At 32.9% G+C, this 13,035-nt stretch overlaps 1 protein-coding gene across 1 annotated transcript; it reads right to left on the bottom strand.

The window, feature by feature from the left end:
• Positions 1-5,275: 5,275 nt before the first annotated feature.
• LOC131627854 (7-deoxyloganetin glucosyltransferase-like) lies at positions 5,276-7,373 on the bottom strand. Its single transcript, XM_058898717.1, has 2 exons — positions 6,764-7,373; positions 5,276-6,676 (listed from the first exon to the last, which is right to left on the bottom strand). Exons 1-2 carry the CDS (start codon positions 7,278-7,280, stop codon positions 5,751-5,753), a joined length of 1,443 nt encoding a protein of 480 aa, XP_058754700.1. The 5' UTR covers positions 7,281-7,373; the 3' UTR covers positions 5,276-5,750.
• Positions 7,374-13,035: the final 5,662 nt, after the last annotated feature.

The following is a 13,035-nucleotide window of genomic DNA, read 5'->3' as shown; positions in this document are numbered from 1 at the left end:
TTCGTATACTTTCCATTGGCTTTTTATTTCAAATAAATGATATAGCTCAATTGGTAAGGATGAAAGGCTTGCAAACAATTGGTCACGGGTATGAATCCCGCCTGGTGCACTTTGTCAATTTTTTAACTATTTTTAATCTTTTTTTGCACCTGGACACAAGAGGTTCTCAATCTTGGTTATCAAGAAAAGTCCATGGGCCTTTGGGTTGGATAATTTCCTTTTTAAGATTGATTTTAACCTAATTCCCATTCTATAAATAGGGCACTCTCCACCCTCTCTTTTCATCAACAATCACCCACAACTTCCTAACAATTCCAACAATTTTCTAACCCTTATTCTCACATATTTTTCAAACCCTTTTTAACACTTACACGATTTTTATTAACGATTTTTGGCTGATGATTTTTATATGAGGCCCCCTATTCTTCTATTGTTATTTTAATTGTCAAACCATATGATGATATGCCTGATGGTGTTTGTTCTTAAATTTTGTAAATAATCTCCACATTTTTTTTATCTTTTAGAAAACCTTTTGTATTTAGTCCTATTTCTGTACATACTCTAACCCATTGGGGGACACGGTTCACTTACAATTTTTTTTACAGTAACACCATAACATAATCATGTCAATCAAAAACCACACTTCCTATACTCGATTTCACTATCACCGTTGATTTTAAAAAACTTTACCACCAACAAACCTGTCAAGTTTTATTTTCACAACAAACTAACATAGTCCATACCAAATTTTCATCATCAAGCAAAATCAGATTTCATTCTTGATTAAAATTATTAAATAAACAGTTCAAATTCATCTTCATCCTCATCAATGATAACAACCTGCACTGTAATAAGATTCGTATCGAATCGGAAAGACAGAGTAAGAAATAAGGACTCAATCAAATTAGTTTTGTTCTGACATTTCAATTTGTTTTTTTTGTTGTTGTTCCAGCAATTTGCAGAGAAGAAGAGCATCGGACCGCATCCACTTCCAAACCCTCCGATCAAACATCCGACAACAAAACAACAATAAACCGCAGCGAGAAAGTGACAAAAGAATAAAGAAGAAGTGGACTCGAATCCGACCACCATCAACGTCCAGACCAACTCCGACGAGTAGCCACCGGCCGGAATGATAATCCCTTGCGACATTGACGCCCTCTGTGATCTCCAACAAGCGCAAATCGAGAACCACAGAGCCACCGATCAGCCGTTCTCAACCAACCGCAGGTAGAACCTCCTTCTCCGAGCAGCGCTTCCGACACCACCCTTCCGACGCAGATTTTCCTTCGACAACCTGCAAATTCATCAACGGAGCAACTTCCGACGGTTAGAATTTCATGTTTATGTCAATAGTGTTGTTGAATCATGTGATGTGTGAATATTATTGAACCATTTGTTGTTGTTGTTGTTGTATATGATTGCTTAAATCGTTTGGTAATTTGATTTGCTCTGATTTATCAATTCAATAGTTTGAATGAAATTAGAGGAAAAATAGAATGTGAGGTTGAGAGTTTGGTAATAGAAGATGGAAATGTCGTGAAAAAAAAACCAGAGTGTGAAGAGAGGGATTTGAGTGAGTAATTTGAGGGAGGCGGGTCCAAGCTATAATTTTAGAGTTGGCTTCTTTCTTAATCTAATTCGGGTCAAGTTGAGGGAACAAGCCCAATTCATTTTTCTCACTAATCACACTCGTATTTCTACGGACCATACCCCCTTGCCTGGCTGTTGGTTCAAAGTTGTTGGGCCTAATCACTATAGCTTAGCGCCCAAAACCCTTATTTGCACCTCCTTGTTTTATTTTAGCCAATTCTTTTTTTTTTCTTTTTCTCTTTAATTGTTTTATTATTTTTAATACTTGTTTTAATTTCAAATTGATAACAAAAAATACAAGAATATTTTATTAGACTTTATTCTCTCTTATTAAAAACACCAAAAATATTTTGTTTATCTCTTTTAATAATACCAAAAATATGTCATTGAATTTATTTTAGTATTTTCTTAGTTAATTCTCATCATCATTTGTTTATATTTTATCATTTTTCATTATCATTTCATACATTCGTACTAACACCTTTTTTTTCTTTATGAGGTACTATCTCAAATCTTTAGACCATTGTGGATATTTATCTACCGCACATCTTCATCTATCTTCAATTTCATCGTATATTTTTAATTATACCTTCATTTGGGTTGTAATAGTTAATTAGCTTTACCTTTTCTTCCCCCATTTTTTAGTTATATGTATTCCCCCTCCCCGAAGCCATGTAATAGCGTAGGAACCTTTACTTTTTCGCAATTTATTTTCTGTATATATTTAACTGCTAGTAATTAGGATTGTATGGAAAGATAAGTTAAATTTAACGCTAGCTCACTAATTGCAAGATAAATATTCTGAAAACAATCACTAACTCACACATGCACCCCTAGGGTACGCCCCTCTTGGTTGCCTTACGAATAAAGGCCGTGTCCCGCGAATATAGAGGTATCCATTAGAAAAAGTCCCGACGATTAAAAAATCATCACAAAGATCATAAGTCCCTCGATGACCCTCGATGTTGCCTACGAATATATGATCTGTTCCCTCGAATGGTTGCATACGAAAGATGATTGTCCCTTCGTATTTGCTAAAGGTACCTCTACTTGTTGCCTTCAACGACCTCCGATGACCCTTTCGATTGTCCCGCATATCCAAACAATAGGACTACCTACCCCAAATGGTAAGGAGAGCCCAATCTCTCTTAGAAGAGTAAAAAGCATAGAAAAAGACTAATTTAGGGTAGTGTTCTTAATATGCTTAGCTCAATTAAAAAACTTTTCACACCTCTCTTTTCAAAGATTAAGGCTACGCTTTTAAGCTAAAGTCCTTACACTTCTTTTAAAAACAAACAAACAAACATGAGCTAAGCAAATTAAGAGCCCGTAGACAACTACGGATAGAAAGGGTGCTTACACCTTCCCTTTTCATAATCTACCCCCCGAGCCCATTTTTGTAATAGGGTCTTTTTCTGTTCTTTTTGCCCTTCCAATATATTGGATAAAATAAAAGTCGGTTGCGACTCTTGCTCACCGCAATATTGTTTGCTTAAAAATAAAAGTTAGTTCACCGAGTTACACCTGAAAAGGTTAAGAACAAAAGAATCAAAGAGCATATGTGAAATCGTGGAAAACTCATGAATCATAAGTCAATTCCACAAACAACGCCATTGTCTGTTCTGGAACCATAAATGGATTAAAGATCGAAAGTGATAGCGGATCTCTGCTTTTGGCGCAGTGGAGATGGGGTTGATCGGAAAGATTAGCACTCCAACGCTCTAATCAATATGTGAGGAAAAAGAGTGAACTTAAACTTGTTACTAGAATTTGGAGCCTTCTCTATATATAATAGAGAGAGAAAGAGATTAACAAACTAATTATTTTTTAGGAGTAAGTTTTGGAGATCCATTGGATGCGCTTCACTACTAGGAAAAACACGTTTAACCTCTGTTAGATATGAGGTGTTATCTCGGTTTTAAAAGCAAGGTAATGAAGGGTGCATACACATTGTGCCACTTTATGTCTCAATTGAAAATCCACCAAGGGGAAAGGTTAAACTTATAGCGGGTTTGATCCCCAATATCTACTTATTTGTTTTTGTTATAGGTGTTGCTTTACCTCTCTGTTAATATATATTCGTTTTAATTAATATACACAGTTTCTTATTTTATAGTGTTTTTGTTTTAATCTACAAGAACAAATGTTTTACAAATTCTAAATCCGATTCATCGTCATCACTATCAATCTATGGTGAATATCAAATGCTAGAACCTCATTTCATTGAATCTTTGGGAAGATCAAATGCTAGATATTGCATGCATATAGTTATTACATAAAATAAAAAAGGATTAGATTAATAAAATAAATTTTCAGTTACAGGATAAGAGATTAGGTAAGAAATCCAAACTTGAACCAATTTTTTTCTGTTCTTGCAATCCATCATAGATATCTTTTTCAAACTTGTTTCAAGTTTCACTATTTCCATGAGAAATTCTTTCATGGTCAATGTTTGAGTTTCACAATGTAGCATCCTAGATATAAAGTGATGGGTGTTCGCGATCTGATTGGATGTAGAAGGTTTCTTGTGGATTGATGTGCTGACAATATCTTATGGTTGTTACTTTATAAATAGACGAAAAAGATATATTGAGACAAAACTTAATTACTTTCGGCTTTGACCTAAGACTGAGGACAAATTTAAGTTACTTTTAGATAAAAAATAAACTAAAATAGGAATTTTTTCCCTCAGTTCCTAAATCAATCGAGGTAGTAGATTACAACTATTGCTAAGAAATGGTGAATGGAAAAAATTGAAAGAAACATGTATGTTACCTTTTTTAATTTTTTTTATCATTCCCCTTTTTATTACAATAATCAAATAAATGACTATATTCAAAACAAATTAGAGTATGATTAGGAATACATTTCTCAATGTTGTCAACTGAAGAAAGCAATATATTAAAGAATATTTTTTTGATTGACAATATTTGGGAGTTATTTTAAAATATAACAATGTTTTGTTTTTTTATTCAACATTGGCTAGAGGTAGAAACACCACCACCAACAACAAAAAAAACAAGACAATTCTGTGAGATAGATTGCAAGAATAGAAAAATGATGTGTTAAAAGTTGATATTAGAAGAACAACAACACCAAACCAAATATTTTTTCCGTCTTGCAATTCATCTCAAAGAATGATGTTTACGAGTCTGGAACGACTGTATATATGAGTTAGGTTTAGGATAAAATTTAGTGAATGAATCATTTTATAGTTAAATTTGGGTATTATACCCCCTCGTTCTTGAGGAAACAAATGAGATATATTATTTAATAATTGAATAAAACTAAAATTAAAAGAAAGACGTCACTTTTAAAGAAATAAAAACAAAAACTAGAGTTACTGCGATTCGAAGCGTGTAAACTGAATTAGTGTACCACTCGATTTTCTACTAAAAGCGACAAATACTTTGTTTTGGGAGGTGAAATCGTTGTCATAAAATGTATTATTTGTCATAATGTTTACAATTTAGATCCTTTGTCATGATCAGAAAGAGAGTCCTTAGGTGATAAAAAGATTCTAAAATAACTGTAATTTCTTCAGGGATGGTCGGCTGGGGTTGCTATAGCCAACCTAGAATAGTTATCATCATGAAGTTCTTCATCGCGTCATAAACAAAAATTCAACGAACAAGATAGAAGAAAATAAGAAGTTGTATATTGATTCATGCATCAGTTTGTTACAATTTGTCTATATTTTGAATCTAGTACTCTAGTTAACTACAACCAATTAACAGCTAGCACTAACCAACTTCTATTTGACTATGCTATTTACATTGCATTGCATGTACTATAGCATGAACACGGATGGTAAAGAGATGCTTGTGGCTCAAGTTAACTTGCTCAAGTTATCTGCTACTAAGTACTTCAGCGTGTTGTATGTCAAAGTTGCAACACTTTTAAAACTGTCACTAAAAGCATAATTATATTCTAATAAAAATATAACATAATAACAGTAAACGACTGACATCAATTAAATTAGCTAAGTACACCTAAAATGTTATGTATTATCAAACCAAAAAAATCATAACAATATCTATAAAGATTTCTTACATTATTAAAGTGAAACAGTAAACTAAGACAGTGCCAATAATAACATTGTAGAGCCCAAATCGAAAGACAACAACAACAAGAAAGCGATTTAAAGTTTTGTAGTTTTATGAAAATAAATGAAACATGTTGTCTAAATTCACCAATGAAGAACCATATGGTCCGGAAGCAGCATCTATTGCTAATTCTTTCAACCTCAATGCTCTCTCTTTCATCTCTTTACCCTTTTCTCCATCCATCAATTCTCTCACAATTCCCTCAATCTTATCCCTCTTAGCATCTTCAATCTCCAAACCAATCCCCCATTCATGACAACTAAATCGACAATTAGTATGTTGTTCGGAAAAGAAAGGCCAACATATCATTGGAACACCGCTGCACACACTTTCCAAAGTTGAATTCCAACCACTATGTGTCAAAAAACCTCCAATTGCTGAATGATCCAAAACTTCCTCTTGTGGACACCAACCTGACAATAATCTTCTATTTTTCGTCTCTTCCAAAAACTCTCGAGGTAAAACTGCGTTTTCACCGGTTATTAGATCGGGTCTTATTATCCACAAAAATGTTTTTTTACTATTAGCAAGTCCCCAAGCGAATTCAATTAATTGATCATTTGTCATTACGGTGATACTTCCAAAATTGACGTACACAACAGTATTGGGTTCTTTGCAATCTAACCATTTTAAACATCCTCGCTCCTCTTTCCAAAGATTCGAACCAATCGAGTTCAATTCTTTATCAGTGACTTCTTTTAAAAGAAAATTTAATGGACCAATGGAATAGACCGGAGGTAAATTATTAATCGAAGAGAATGCTTGTAAAACGTCGTGTTCTAAGGCATCAAACGTATTTAAAATGATTGCAGAAGCTTTTAGAGCTCTTTCACATTCCCATAATACAAAATCAAGCATAACATCATTTGGGTCTGTAGTTCTCATGAAGCTTGGAAAGTCCTTCAGTCGTAACTCTTTTATGCCTGGCACCCAATCAATTGTAGTATCCAAATATCCATTTGTTCTATAACTTGAATCTACATATCAAACATATAAAACCACTTTGTCTATTTGGAAGAAATAACTGATCTGAAGTAACAATAAATAGCAGAAATCATAGGTACCTTTAAGTGGTGTTAAGCCCTTTTCAATTAAATGGCGATATTGAAGGTAACACATGAAGCCACAAGCACTATTTGTCCAAAAAAGCACAATAGGGACATTAACTTCTTCAGCAGCTTCCAAAGCAAAAGTCATAGTACCATCAGAAACTATGCAAGTAACAGGAGGGATGTCTATAGCATTATTTAGTTTAGATATAAGTTTTTTGAAGTGAGGTAGGCATGTTTTTCTAGTGGAGTCACACAAAGAAGGTACATCCTGTGTGGTTTCCTCATCGGACTCAGGTAGACCATCAGGAATGGTTTCAAAATGAAAAGAGGAGAGACCGTTTAGAGAGTTAGGACCTCTAGATTTGAGAAGACGTTTGTGATTGTATTCAGTGTTAACAAAGGTGACATGAAAACCACCTTTGAAATGAAGAAGCTTTGCTAGTTTGAGCATTGGGTTTATGTGACCTTGTGCTGGAAATGGAACACACACAACATGTGGTTTGTTCTGAGTTTTGCCAAAAGAAGCCATTGTTTGGGTTTACTTTTCTTCCAAATGTAGTAATATAAAGGGTTATTTGCTTGATGGTACTGTCAGGTCATTTTCTCACACAAGCAACTATAGAAGATAAGGGAGAAAGGTTATAGATAGATTTTTTTTTAGAGTTTCATGATATCCATACATCCGAATAATATCTTAATGGATAAAGAAATAAAAAAAAAAGTTTTTACGATGAAAAGTGAAATAGAAAGAAAATGAGATATTAAGTGTGGGTTAGGATTAATTGTTAAAAAAAAATGAATTAAATGAATTAAAATTATTTGTCAAAAAATGAATTAAAATTATATTTTTATTCAGTGACATGTTAATTGCACCATTTGAAAACCAGGATTGTTGATGCGGTGGGGCAAGCTACTCTAATTCTTGATGTAGTGGTGCAAGCATCCATTAACAAAATTAATAGTAATTTTTAAAGGGTTAAATATGTTTTTGGATCCTAAATTATCAAATTTTGTTTTTGTTATTTAAAAAGCAAGATGTGTTAGTATTTTTAAGATCAGAAAAAAAACAACGAAAAGTAAGAGCACTAAAGTAAATAGCGGGAAAAAAGGATAAGGGTTAGAGAGATAGCATCAAAGAATTATTCAAATTCGACGAACGTTGGTTCACTCATATCCCTAAAATCTTCTTGAGATTTAACTATAATGTTGAGCTTTTGCAGATTATACCTGCAAACCTTTTGAAGATGTTTTCTTGTTGGCTGCATTTGTGGTAAAACATACCTGGATGTTTAATGTCCTGACCAATGTCATGACATGTTTTATATTGTGTTATGCAGGCTGCATATGTGTTTAGCTAATACAGGTTTTCTTAGTGAATGTCATGACCGATGTCATGACATCCTTGTCTGACAGTAGGGGCTGTTATATTTTATGATTGTGTTTCCTGATTTCTCTCAATCTACAATTTAGGAAACCTTTTATTGTGTGCTGATTATTTCGTCTATAAGATTTCGGTGACAGCACATTTTGTAACAACCAGATGGCGTGTAAATTAGGTTAACTTGGTTAACCCTAATTTGTTTCTAAAAAAGCCCAAGGCCCAAGAGCTGCATATAAAAAGTCTGCAATCCTAATTTGGAACGCAGAGAGAAAGATTGTTAATTGTGAAGAACCGTAGTTCTGTAGCTGTGTGTTTTAGTCTCTTGTACTCCAAGCAATTGTCTTGTGATGATTGTATTGGAATAGGTTGTTTATGTATTGTGTCAATCTAAGCTTTTAAGCACGAGTGTGTGTCTCTTGATTGAAGCTTTTAAGCAGATCAAGGTGTGTTTTTGAAGTGTGTCTCTCTCGATTTGTTTTATGTTTATTTGTAATCACTACTGTGGTTGAGGGGGAATGAGTGGAGATACTCAGGTCTAGGAATAGATTGGAATACATTGGGTAGGTTTTAAGTGAGGAGTTGTAAACGGGGGAGTTTAACTCCGAATTAATTCTGCTTATATTGGATTCCCTCCCTGGCTTGGTAGCCCCCAGAGTAGGTTGTTTGAACTGAACTGGGTAAACAATTATATGTGTTCTTTATTGTTTTTATGCGTTTCTGTTTTTAACGTTGTGCTGTGAAATTGTGGATGTCATAACATTCAGTAAGACATCAAGCGTGAGTTACTAGAATTTTCACCTTTAATACGAGCAGATCTAGAGATTTTACATTGACTTATCCCTAACCAAATGAAAGCTTTTCTAGGGGCCAAGCTAACGAACCGATTAGAGATTATACAGGTTGATCTCAATAACAAAAAAAAAAGTTTTCTAGGCTAAGTTCTAGAACCAAAGAGAGATTATAAGACTGGTTAATCTCAAGAAGAAAACTTTATTCTTCAATAGTATCACACTCTTCAAAGAATCAACACTTGTACAACACCAATACAACTCTCACAATAGTTTTAACTCTCATGGCACTAAGGCAACATTGATGAGAAGAACACATTTAGAGAGAGAAGAGAGATAAATTCAAATGAATTAGATAAATCTCAAATTCTAGTGTGAAATGAAAAGGAGAGGCACTACAAAAAAAAACAAATTTGCTAAGGGCTAATACCCTCACAAGTCACAAAAACCCTCACAAATATAAAATTTGCGAGGGGACGGCTCCCCTAGGAAAATAGGGGGTCGCAAATTAATTTTTGAGGGGCTTTACACGTCGGTAAATTGCCTGGGGCAAACCCCCTCGCAAAATGAAATTCCCATTTTCAAGTCTACAATATGTAGACGTAGGCACCAGCTAGTAGTCAGCAAGTGTTCAGACTGCGTCAGATATTTTGCTTGGGGAAAAGCCCCTTGCAAAATGCATTACTTTTCAGTTTGCGTGGGGATAAGCCCCTGGAAAAATGTTTTCCATTTGACAAAAACTATAATTTATCAAATCAAACATAATAATTAAAATAAAAATATAATTATAATATAATTTAAATTAAAAATATAGATAATTTAAATTAAAACAAATTTAATATAATACATATAAATAATTAATATTTAACCAAATATAATAAAAATTAAATAAAACTCCATACAAAAATACAATAATATTTAAATGAAGTTCAAAATAGTTAATAACACATAAATTCTTCCATACAAATTAAAATAAACTTAAATATTTAAATTTAATTATTCTCTTCATTTTGTTCCTCTTCTTCTTCAACAACTCCTCCATATCCATCATTTCCTCCAAATCCACCACCGGTATTTTGTGAAGCTAAAATTTGATCAAATCTTTGTGCCCGCTCGTTTGTAATCTGCATTGCTTCTTGATACTCTTGTGCCTACCTTCTCATTTCTTCCTGCAACTCTGTTTCTCTTCTCTGAATTTCTTCTTGCATCTCTAATTGTTTTCTCTTCATCTCTTCAATTTCCAAATTTCTTGCTGACACTTGTTGTGTTGTCTCAGTATTCGCCAAGTTTCTCACAGTTTCAAGCATTTCAGCGATTAATATGGGTGGAGTGGATGATCCTTCTCCATTAGCATCCCATTTTGAAATTCCTATTACACTGCTTGGTAGTTTTGGCGTACCCTCCAGTACCATACATTTTCCCATTTTTCTTCTTTTCACCCGAAACATTACACCAAGTATGAAAACCAGCCAAAGACGGATCCAGAAATTTCGACAAGTGGAGTCAAAATTAATTATTATAAATATTTATTAATAATATATTAATGATAAACTAAAATGATGATGTATTTTTTACACACACACACACACACACACACATATATATATATATATATATATATATATATATATATATATATATATATATATATATATATATATATATATATATATATATATATATATATATATATATATATATATATATATATATATATATATATATATATATATTCAAAATTATGAAGACATTTTCAGATTAAAATTATAATTATATTTGTAGTATTTTATATTTTAAAAGTATTGAAATTTTTTAACATTGTTAAATATAACACTCTAATAAATAAAAAAAGATTCAAATCAATAAAAAATTTATATAAATTTTTTAAAATAAATTAATATAAAATTTGCTTAAATAAATTTATTTGAGCTTCTCTTATAACATAATTAATTTTGTGAAATTGTTTTACAAAAGAAAAATATTGAAAACAACTTAATTATAATATTTTTCATAAGGCTTTCTTAATTTATTTTTATTATATATTGAAATAATTTAAATTTATTTTATCTTTTAATTATTTATTATAAAGAAACACTTAATTTAAAGCATTTAATGCAAAAAAAAAAAAACTAAATGTCTTAACTTCAATTTATCACACAAATAAGAAAATTACTATATTTTAAAATACTCAATTTACTTACAATATAATTGTACTATTATCATATATATTCAACAAAATAACGTCGTTTTCATTGTACTGGAAAAATAAAGCATAGAGAGATTTGTGTGTCTCGTTGGTGATGCCATGTAAAATGTGGGGGCAGACTATATTTTTAGTGGAGTCAAACATTAAATTATTTGATTAATGGTTAAAATGATTTTAGGAATGTGGGGTCAGCTTCCCCCATTTTATTGTATGTAGGGACACCAGCACTAGGGTCAACAGGATACCTCGTTGGTGGTTCAGGTATTTCAGGATGGTATGACAACTTTATGGAAAACCCTCTATCAAACTCCTCCTATAAAAAAATTAAATGTTATCATAATTCATAAAAACTAGGCACATATAAAGAAATTAATAAAATGTTTTTAATGTAAGAAAAACTTACTTGAGTGATTTTTGCGCGCTCGTCAACAAACTCTCCATTTCTCTTGAGATGAGTCTCCATGTGGAGCTCATTAAGAAGTGGAGTTCTAAATGATAGATTAATTAAAAAATTAATTATGCATAATGCAACATCTAAATGATAGATTAATTAAAAAATTAATAAATTTATGTACCATCCTTCGCGGAACTTCAGCCACACTAATATTTTCTGCCGCGTAGTTGCAGCCACCAACTTAAGATGCTCTACTTTCTTTGCCTTCTCAGATGTTTCCTTAAATTTAACAGAATTCCAATAATCAATAAGCTTTGGAAATATTTCTTCTCCTATCCAACGTGGACATGTCCCTTTTGTTTCCCATTTGAGTCTAACATTCCTCATGGTATCGGAAAACCGAGCAGCACATTTTGTGTGAAAAATTTTCTTTAATTGCGGCGTCATCTCTAACATCCCAACATTGCTCCTACATTGTTGTATGAATTTAAATATATTAAATAAAGTATAATCAAGAATATCTCAAAAATTATAAAGGAAATGCCAAAATGAATAAGTAAATTATACCTGAAATGCCTGAAACCATTTTTCCCTATCATCTTCAAGTACAACTCCATAAGAAGACCAGAATTGTGTATACTTCTCTTTAATAATGTTTGTTATGATTGATACTGCCTAATGTGAGGGCAAAATTCTAAACAAAATCTTTAGTTAGTATTGATTAAATAAAACTCAAATTTAAAATATAATATAAAAACATAAACACTTACGATCCTGAATCGGGATAAATTATTCGTCTTCCCTCATGATATTTAATTTTTTGAGGCACATTTCTTCTCAGAATGCGCTTCCTCCTCATTTTCTCCTCAGCACTGGTGTCTCCAGGAGCACTGGTATCTCCAGGAGCACTAGTATCTCTAGGAGCACTGGTATTATCCTTTGAAGGTATGGGTAATGTCATGCTAGATCTATTTGTCTCCACATGCATGGGTAATGGCATGCTACTAGATCCACCTTATTACATATGCATGGGTAATGGCATGCTAGATCTACCTGTCTTCATAGGAAAATATGTGGGGTAAGAGTATCCAGGAGGACAAAAAAACCTGTTGGTGTGAATGGTGCACTACAGAAAAAAAGGCCTCCTATCACGCCCAGAAAACCGAGGCTTTATGCAAAATAACCGTGGCGTAACGCTGAGGCCACGGTTCGGCCACAGAAATCCAACGGTGGAGTATACGGCCGTGGCCAAAAGTAAAGTCCACGGTTTTTTGGTATAGACCACGCCATTTTTACAACCGTGGCATTTTTAGGCCACGGTTTAGGTAGCTTGATTAAGGCCGCGGTTTGTATTTGCCATGACTTAATAACTGTGGCTATATTGTAAAGCCACAGTTTCATTTTAACGTTTACGACACAGTATTAGTTCAAGATATAGCCACGGTTTGGTTATGACCACATATTTAAAACCGTTGTTATATTTTATGCTTTCTAAACCATTTATCTTGCCACGGT

The sequence above is a fragment of the Vicia villosa genome, unplaced genomic scaffold (genome assembly GCF_029867415.1).
Source record: "Vicia villosa cultivar HV-30 ecotype Madison, WI unplaced genomic scaffold, Vvil1.0 ctg.000405F_1_1_3, whole genome shotgun sequence".
Classification (NCBI taxonomy): Eukaryota; Viridiplantae; Streptophyta; class Magnoliopsida; order Fabales; family Fabaceae; genus Vicia; species Vicia villosa.
This window is presented reverse-complemented; position numbering and strand designations above follow the sequence as displayed.

Bases quoted from the DNA above. Each gene is read 5' to 3' on its own strand.
- LOC131627854 (XM_058898717.1), bottom strand. From the start codon at position 7,280: ATGGCTTCTTTTGGCAAAACTCAGAACAAACCACATGTTGTGTGTGTT. The intron at 6,677-6,763 runs GTACCTATGATT...TTTGATATGTAG, and splicing joins GGGCTTAACACCACTTAAAG to ATTCAAGTTATAGAACAAAT.